This window comes from Cricetulus griseus, chromosome X, assembly GCF_003668045.3.
Source record: "Cricetulus griseus strain 17A/GY chromosome X, alternate assembly CriGri-PICRH-1.0, whole genome shotgun sequence".
NCBI lineage: Eukaryota > Metazoa > Chordata > Mammalia > Rodentia > Cricetidae > Cricetulus > Cricetulus griseus.
In genome coordinates this window covers 114653202-114662623 of record NC_048604.1, presented here as the reverse complement: position 1 = coordinate 114662623, position 9422 = coordinate 114653202, and the positions used below count along the sequence as shown (strand labels likewise).

At 44.8% G+C, this 9422-nt stretch overlaps 1 protein-coding gene across 7 annotated transcripts in view; it reads left to right on the top strand.

Moving 5' to 3' along the window:
- The first annotated feature begins 557 nt into the window (after positions 1-557).
- Positions 558-9422, top strand: part of Tbc1d25 (TBC1 domain family member 25) — a 29015-nt gene continuing 20150 nt past the window's right edge. Inside the window, exons 1-4 of one of the 7 annotated variants that reach the window (XM_035450042.1) lie at positions 1747-1776; positions 3433-3542; positions 4955-5061; positions 5266-5420. In XM_035450042.1, coding sequence (XP_035305933.1) covers position 5420 — 1 coding nt within the window. In that variant the 5' untranslated portion in view covers positions 1747-1776; positions 3433-3542; positions 4955-5061; positions 5266-5419. Of the gene's footprint in view, positions 837-1167; positions 1430-1564; positions 1590-1746; positions 1777-3432; positions 3543-4954; positions 5062-5265; positions 5421-9422 lie in introns of those variants that run through there. The other 6 variants (XM_035450038.1, XM_027433272.2, XM_035450041.1 and 3 more) reach the window with 6 other exon arrangements.

The following is a 9422-nucleotide window of genomic DNA, read 5'->3' as shown; positions in this document are numbered from 1 at the left end:
GGAGTTCTAGGACAGCCAGGGCTACTCGGAGACACTATCTGGAAAAACCAAGCAGAAAAAATGCCTAAGATGTGTTTAACCATCTAACCCATATTTTATAGACATGTATTTTTGTTGTGATTGCAGTGCTGTGAGTGACCAGTATGTTAGACATATGTTCTACCAATGAGGTAAACCCCAGGCAGACAGAGCTTATAACAGGGCTGACCTCAACAAGTTATAAGGATTAAATAAAACAAAGACAATGTAGGGCCAGCAATTTCGAAATGGAGCCTGAATGATCAGGACAGCCTGGGATACATTAAAATGTCTCAAAAATAAAATAAAACCTGGAAAAAAAACTTTTGGAGAAAAGTAGGACCTTCAGAAAGCATAATATGTCTGCTTTTGGTAAACTACTAAATGAAGTATAACAAGAGCTCAGAGTGTGTGAAACAGTTATGTACTGTTCCTTGAATTTTTTTTTTCAAGACAGGGTTTCCCTGTATAGCCCTGGCCATCCTGGATCTTGCTCTGCAGACCAGGCTAGCCTCGAACACAGATTTGCCTGCCTCTGCCTTCGGAGTGTTGAGATTAAAGGCGTGACAGTTCCTTGAATTTAAGTGTAAATTATTTATTAAGAGATTCTGGAAGGTGGGCACGAGGAAGGTGATTCATACCTGTAAACCCTTAGAAGTCTGAGGTTAAAACAAAACAAAACAAAACAAAACACGGTGAAGTTCGAATTAACCCGGCAAAATTGGTGAGATTCTGTAAAAACAAACAGCAACAACAACAAAAAACTAAATATAAAAATCTTTGAGGAATTTTTTCCCCTTCAAGGGATTGATTTGAAGGTAAGTATTTGAAACCGATGACATCATCTGTCACCCGAGGCACGTGGGTACTCTGAGCGAGCAAGCGAGTCCTGGAGCGTTGATGTCACCACGCTGTGGCTTCCTCCCCGCCTTCTTCTGTTTCTTGAACCTGTCGTCACTTTAACACGCCAGTTCATGAATCCGGAAGTAGACTGCCAAAACAACCGCGCCACGGGACCAGGACAGGCGGGACCTAAACAGGCACTAGCACACTGGCAGAAAAAAAGCAAAATTCATGACTTTGGGGGGCGGGGTTCCTGGCAAGAGCACTCTAGGCGCATGCTCAGAGGCGACCTCCAGGCCAGGTGGGAGGGGCAGGGTCGCATGGTACCCTGTGCGCCTGCGCTCTGGTGCAAGGTGGGGCCGCGGGCGCCCGCACTGTAGGGTGTTCGCTAGAATAGGGGGCAGCTTCCAGCTGTCACCGGGACAGAGACGACAGAAGCAGCGGGATGGCAACAACCTCCGGGGCCTCGGACTCGGCATGCTCTGCAGCGCCCCCGCTCGTCGGGGGTGCCCAGGCGGCAGCAGCCGCTGAGGAGGAGGAGAGAGAGGTGGTACGGGTCCGAGTCAAGGTGAGGCTGGTGGCTGATCGGCCAGCCTGCCGGGGCACCCAGTGGACGAAAAGATGGTGGCTGTCATAGGATAGAGGGCAGGACCTGAAATTTGGGCGTTCCTTGGAGACGGGAGCGAGGTTTCAGAGCGGAATGGTGGCAGACCGAAGACAAGACATGGGTACTGGGGACATATCCTTGGGTGTGTAACTGCAAATAGAGGGGAAGGGGCCGATAGAGTGGAGGGGTGGAGCCTACGGATCTAGAAGTACGTTGTAGGGTTAGAGGAGGGGCCTCTGGAATCCAGAGGAAGGACGGGGATGCTGTTGCTGTCAGAAGGGGGATTCCTAAAGTCAGTCAACATTTAGGTGAGTGCACTTTCGTGCCTGTCTCCAGCCCTGAGCCCACGTGCTTGTGGAAGGGGGAGGGACAAAAAGAGTTAAATGATTTGTTTTGGACACTGGTGAGGATCATAAGAAAACAACAGGAAAGGTTAGGTTCTAGGGAATTCCATTACCCAAAGTCGTATAGGAAAATTCCCCAAAGAGGATTGAAGTCACAGAGACCTGAATAAAATAGTCAGCTCTGTGCAGTTAAGGTGGGAGAAGGGTTCTAGGTAGAAGGAACAGCAAGAAAAGGCTAGGAGGTAGTGATGAGCTTGGTTTGTTCCTGTAAGTCTCCATATTGTTGGAGAAGGAAGACTGAGAATAGAAGTGGTAGGACAGCCTGTGAAGCATACTAAGGAAGAAACTTGCTGAAATAATTCGAGCAAGCTCATACTGGAGTGGTAGCACTCGCAGTAACGAAAAAATCGACGGGGACCGGGCATTGGTGGCACACTCCTTTAATCCTAGCACTTGGGAGACAGAGGCAGGCGGATCTCTGAGTTCTAGACCAGCCTGGTCTACAGAGCTACTTCCAGGACAGCCAAGGCTACACACAGAAAACGAAAAAAGGAGAGAAAAACAAAAGGTCAACAGATCACGTCAGTGTAATATCGCTTAAGGCAAAGATTTAGTTAGTGAGCCAGACGAAGAAGTAGGGAGAATGTTCAGACCGAGGGAGATCAGCACACACAAACGTCTGGAGGCAGGGCTGGAAAGATGGCTCAGAGGTTAAGCGCACTGACTGCTCTTCCAGAGGTCCTGAGTTAAATTCCCAGCAACCACATGGTGGCTCACAACCATCTATACTGAGATCTGGTGCCCTCTTCTGATGTGCAGATATACATGGAAGCAGAATGTTGTATACATAATAAATAAATAAAATCTTAAAAAAAGCAAACGTCTGGAAGGATGTAGTCAAGGTAACTCCCAACAGTTTGGTACTACTAGAATATAAAGTTCAAAATAAATCTGAGTGGAAGGAGGGCTAGGTTGGGACCCTAGGTTTGCTGTTGAAAAGATTGAAGCATTGGAATGTTAACATAGATTTGCTAGATTTGATTGCAGTATGGGGGGCCGATTTTATTGTGGTCAGACTGGACATGGTGATCTGGAAACCATATTTTAGGGAATCTAGGAGGATTGGACACTGGACTACTATTGCAGTAGCCTTCGTTCCTGCCAGTCTGTTTTGCAGAGCAGACATAAGGACTCTGTAAAATTCTTTTTCTTTTATTTGTTTTTATTGGTGTTTTGCCTGTGTGTATGTTTGTGTGAGGATGTGTGAGGATGCTGGATCCTGGGGTTACAAACAGTTGTGAGCCGCCACGTGGGTGTTGGGAATTGAACCCGGGTCCTCTGGAAGAACAGCCAGTGCTCTTAACCGCTGAGCCATTTCTCCATCCCCAGGTCTCTGTAAACTTCTAAGGACACATCCATTCTTACATTACCCAGTAACTGCCTGTGCCCTTCTCCTCACAGAGAACAAAAAGCAGAGTCTCCACCATAGCCAAGAGCATCCCATCTAAATCTTGATTCCTGCTACTTCTTTGACCCTGCCTTGTAGTGCTCTATACCCCACCCCCTCTTCCAAATGGTGATGTGGCCCCTCATGGCCTACCCCTTGTCTTCTTTCCCCAGAAATGTGAGAGCTTCTTGTCGCCTGAGTTCCGTTCTTTTGCTGTAGATCCTCAGATCACCTCACTGGACGTGTTGCAGCACATCCTCATCCGAGCCTTTGACTTGAATGGGTGAGTGGGAGGATGGAGCAGGCCACCCATCTCAACAGCAACTGTCTGCCTTTTGTGGTCTGGTTTTGTTGTTTCTTTGTTTTTTTTTCAAATAATTCCACAGTGACTATATGTATCTTGATTGGAGTATTTGGGAAATGTCATAAGATAAGCAAGCAGAAGTACTCTGGGCCACAGGGTGTGCATTTTTTAAACTTTCAAGGAATGTTTCCAAAATGGCTCTCCAGACAAGTTTTACCAATACAGCCTCAGCAGCAGCATAGAAAATGTTTTTGCTGGATGTGGTGGTCCACACCTTTAGTCCTAGCACTCTGGAGGCAAAGACAGGCAGACCTCTGACAGTTCAAGGCCAGTCTACTCTACATGGCAAGTTCCAAGACAGCCAGGGATACATAGAGAGACCTTCTCCCCCCCCCCAAAAAAAAATAAAATGTTTGTTTCACCAAGCATGGTGAGGCATACTGTGATCTCAGTATTCTGGAGGCTGAGATAGGAGGATCAAGGTTAGCCTAGGCTACACAATGGAAACCGTGTCAAAAGGAAGAAAGAAAATAATGAAATCGTTTTCTTCGTGCCCTCACAAACAGTGGTTACTAAAAGAAATTGCAAAATTTGTAAATCTATAGGATGGGTAGGGCGTTAGTTGGGGGGACAGAAGAGGAGGGGAGGGAGAGGGACCTGGGATTGACATGTAAAATAATTTTCTTTCTAATAAAAAAGGGGGGAAATAAGATATGAAGAAACTGAAAAAAAACAAATAAAAAAGCAGTTAATGAGCAAAACAAATTTTTGTCAATCTGCTAGCTGAGAGTTGATATCTCTTGGGGGCAGATGAGATGGCTATTTTGTTTTGGTAGATTATTTTGGAGGAATGTATGACTGTGGTAACAAATTTTTAAAATTTAACTTACTTATTTTATGTGCATTGGTATGAAGGTGTTGGATCCCCTAGAACTGGAGTTACAGGCACTTAGTTGTGAGCTGCCTGAGTCCTCTGAAGGGGCATCCAGTGCTTTTAGCCACTGAGCGATCTCTCTAGCCCTGTGGGTTGCAGATTTAATTAGTATGAAATTAAACCAGGCTTAGCAGCCCAAGCCTTTAATCCCAGCACTCAGGAGGCAGAGGCAGGCATATCTCTGTGAGTTTGAGGCCAGCCTGATCTACAAATTGAGTTCCAGGACAGCCAGGACTGCTATACAGAGAAGCTCTGCCTTGAAACACCAAAAAAGAAAAAAGTGTGTAATTGGTGGTTATTTAGATGATACTTGGTTTACAGTGATACTCACACAAGACACTTCTTTATATAGTTGCACAAGTGTATCTGAACAATACATTCTTAGTTGCCATTGTACATTTGTGCAATATTATTCTGTTGTGAAAAATAACAAACATGCAGACTTTTTTTTATGTAGTAAGAAGGCTGCTTTCTTCCCACTTCTGTCCCTCAACTCTACTGTTACCATCCCCAGAGGGGACCAACATTTTACCAGTTTTCATTGTGCCCTCCAGATATAAACAGGTGTGTATCTGTTTCTGTGTTTGTGTAACAAAGTGGATATAAATGACCTAACCTCGTCCTACCCATAATCCTTAGCATAGTTCCCAGCAAATAGAAGGAAGTTGTTTTCAATACCTTTCACAATACCTTCCTTGTTTTGTAAACTGTTCCTGAAGCTTCTGGGGAATTGGGGATCCCAAGAGCTCCCTCATATCCTTTGTCCAGGAAGAAGAACTTTGGCATCAGCTACCTGGCGCGGGACCGGCTAGGACAGGAGGCTTTCCTCTCCCTCCTCTCTGATTGGGACCTCAGCACAGCTTTCGCCACTGCCTCCAAACCTTACCTGCAGTTGCGTGTAGACATTCGGCCCTCAGAGGACAGTGAGTACCCAGTGCCTGAGGGGTACTGCTTTAAGATCCAGCTTTTCCCATAGATAATAATTCTGCCCCTTACAGTACACTCCTGGTAGGCCCCAGGGACACATTTTTTAAATTGTGTCTGAAGACCTGGGTTCAATCATCAGTAATGCCCCTAAAAGTTTATTATAATAGTGGTAGTTATATATTTTGAACTTAATCTCAAGCCTAGCCTTAGCTACAAAAGCAACCAACCCTGTCTCAAAACAAAACTACAAAATAACTCAAGTTTGGGGTTTTTTATTTTCAAATTAGGAATACTCAACCTATATTACCACATTGGCAATTAATTTGGAAACATATCAGTATAGTAATGTTTTCAGGGCTGTTGAAGGAAAATATCCATGCTCTTGGGGAAACCCATTTAAGTATGAAGGGGTAAAGTGCATGGTTTTCCCAAATAAGTTTACAAAAATGTGTTTACATGTGGAAGAAGGAAGATAAAGCCAATGTGTCAGAAAAGCTAATGGGTTATAGATGAGGACTGCAGGCACAGAGTGTTCAATCTGCTCTCTTTTGCAATGCTAGACATGAAAGCCAGGCCTTGCTCACTCACCTTAGGCATACATCAGCTCCTGTGCATTCTGGTAGTGTTTTGGTGGTAGTAGTGGGTTTTTTTTTTTTTCTGTCCGTTTTTCTTGTTTTTTTTTTTTTTTTTCATTTAGGATGTTTTGCCTGCTTGTATGTCTGTGTACTACATGCATGCTTGGTACCCAAGGAGGCCACAAGAAGGCATAGGATCCCCTGAACTGGAATTACAAATGGTGTGAGCCACTTTCTGTGTACTGGGAGGCAAACCCTGATCCTTTAGAAAAGCAGCCAGTTTCTTCTGAGCCATCTCTCCAGCACCACCCAGTATATTCTGTTTTTAACGTTATTATAGGTTTGAATTTGGCTTTGGTTTTGGCATTTTTGAAACTGTTGTGGACTATAGTTCCCAAGCTAGCCTGGAACTTGCCATGTAAACATGGCTGGCATCAAACTTATAGTGATCCTCCCGTCTGTGCTTCCCAAGTCTTGGGATAAACAGGACCCACCATACTTGGCTATGTTGTTGGTTTGTTTTGTTACTAAGAATTGAATGCCAGTCCGTATGTTTGCTAGGCAAGTGTTATACCACCAAACTACACTTTACCCCTTTTTATTTTAAGATAGGTCTCACTAAGTTTCCTAGACTGACCTAAAACTTAACAGTTCTTCACCTCAGCCTTATGAATAACGGAATACAAAGTGTATGCCACACCCAGCAACACTCAGCAGGTGTTTAAATCATATTTTTACTTATTTTGTATGTGTGTATGCATGTGTACACTTGCACATGTGTGTCATGACATATATGTGGATGTCAGAGAACAACTTGTGGTGGTCAGTTCTCTCCTATTATGTGGCTCCTGGGGATTGAACTCAGATTATCAGGTTTAGCCCCAAGTGGCTTTACCCACTGAACCATCTTGCCCACTCAGCAAGTTTTTTGTTTTTGATATTAGCCATATAGTTCACAGCCTTAGAGAACTTTTGTACCCATTTAGGATGGTTGAGTGCTTTTATTGACATCATGGTAATCATAAATAGCTAAATGGATTACCTGGGCCATTTAATGAATAAAGTTAATTGTCAAGATAATCTTATAGAGCTGGGTGTTGCACACCTTTAATCCCAGCACTTCTGGGGCAGAGACAGGCAGATCTCTGTGACTTCAAAGCCAGCCTGGCCTCTTATAGAAGAGGGATTATTATTTTCCATCAAATAGATGAAGAAACAGGCCTCTAGAGGTGTAAGATTTGTCTGTGTCATATGGATAATAGAAGACCAAGATTTGAACTCAGGCAATTGATGATCTGGCTCCAGAGATCCCCCGCCCCAAACAATTTGACTCTGTGATGTTTTGGGGTTGTTTAGATTGGCAGGGGCCAAGCTTGGTGGCACATGACTTTAATCCCAGCACTCGAGAGGCAGAGGCAGGCAGATCTCTATGAGTCTGAAGCCAGCTCGGTCTACATAGAGAGTTCCAGGACAGCAAAAGTTACATAGAAAGACCCTCCTTGGAAAAAAATGAAAAGGCTGGCAGTCTTCCCAACTCTTAGGAGGCTTAGGCAAAAGGATTGCCATGACTTCCAAGTCAGCTTAGACTGAGTCCTTAAAAAAACAAACAAGCAGGGTGGGGTGGTGAACCCCTTTAATTTCAGCACTCAGGAGGCAGAGGCAGACTGCTCTATGAGTTCGAGACCAGCCTGGTCTACAGGGCAAGTTCCAGGACAGCCAAGGCTATTATTACACAGAGAAACCCTGTTTCAAAAAAACACAACAAGAAAAGCTTGACAGCCTTGAAAAGAGAAATAGGGAGGGAGAGAAGGATAAAGGGAAAAGCAGAAAGAAATAGAGGAAGAGGAAGAAAGAGGTGACAGAAAAGAAGTCAGATGGTAGGGCACAGAAAAATGTGTCAATAATGTAAGCCAGTCACTTAAGTAATTTCCCAGGCCTCAGTTCCCTCACCTCTAAAGTGGAAACAGCAGTAGTATTTGAACAAATAAATTCTTCCTGACTAAATAAGCAAAAGGACAATCCAGTGGCAATAGAGAGCATAGAGTCAATGATACCTGTCTCTTTCACAGGGGCACATTTTTTTATTAGTTCAAATTAGCAACAGGCTTGCTTCTCCCTCTCCCTCTTTCTTCCCCCATCCCCCCTCCGCTCCCCAGGGAAGGTAAGGCCCTCCCTAGGGAGCCCCAAAGTCTACCACATCATCCTGGGCTGGGCCTAGGCCCTCCCCCATGTGTCCAGGCCGAGAGAGCATCCCTTTACATGGGATGGACTCTCAAAGTTCCTTCTTACAGCAGGGAAAAATACTGATATACTACCAGGGGCCCCCTAGAGTGCCGAGGCCTCCTCATTGACATCCACATTCAGGGGTCGGGATCAATCCCGTGCTAGTCTCCCAGACATCAGTCTGGGGCAGGAGCACATTTTTAAAAGTTCCTTTTTCTGTGTCTGTTGTGTTCATGTGGGGGTACATGTGTGGGGGTGTGGGGTGTGTTGAGTTTCTCAATCACCATCCACCTTATTTTTGAAATGGGTTTCTCACTGAACACAGATCATCAATTGGCTAGATCGGCTGGTCAGCAAGCCCATGGATCCTTCTGTCCTACTCCCCAGGAGCTGGGATTATAGGCATACACCAGTATGCCTCCCATTCTATGTGGGTTCTAGGAATTATCAGGGTTCTGCACTCAGGTCCTCATGATTATGTGGCAGTCACTTTACTGACTGAGCTTTCTCCTTAACTCAAAAGTTATCTTTAGCTGCACAGTGGTGGCACACACCTTTAATCCCAGCACTGAGGAGGCAGAGGCAGACAAATCTGAGTTTGAGGTCAACCTGGTCTACAGAGTGAGTTCCAGAACAGTCAGGGCTACACAGAGAAACCCTGTTAATCCCACTACTGCAGTTTGAACACCACTACCACAGTTTAAAAACCAAATTTGAAGCAAGCTTTAATTAAATATTGGCCACGTGGATGGGGTATGGACCTGGCCTGGGAAATGTACCTGAGTCATAGTTTGCAGTGGTTTAAGAAGGAAAACCATTGTATTTACCATCAGGTCCAATCACAGACAAGCATACATCCTGATATACCTCCACCCCGTGAAGCTCCCACCCGAATGTGATCAAGCAAATCTGGTGTTTAAGGGAGTGAAAAACACATAGCTTGTTATCTCCCATAAACCTCCAGCATTTCAGAAACTATCTGTCCTTGGGCAAGGGACTTGCATTACAGATCAGAGGCATTTTTGTTTCATGAATCTCTAAGGCATAATTAAAACTTAAAATGTAACTTTGTCTCTCACAACACTATCGCAAAACACCAAAAAAGAAGTCTTTCAAGCTAGTCATTGGGGGCGTATACCTTTATCCCAGCACTTAGGAGGTAGTGGGAGGCAGGCAGATCTCCGGGTTCTAGGCCAGCCT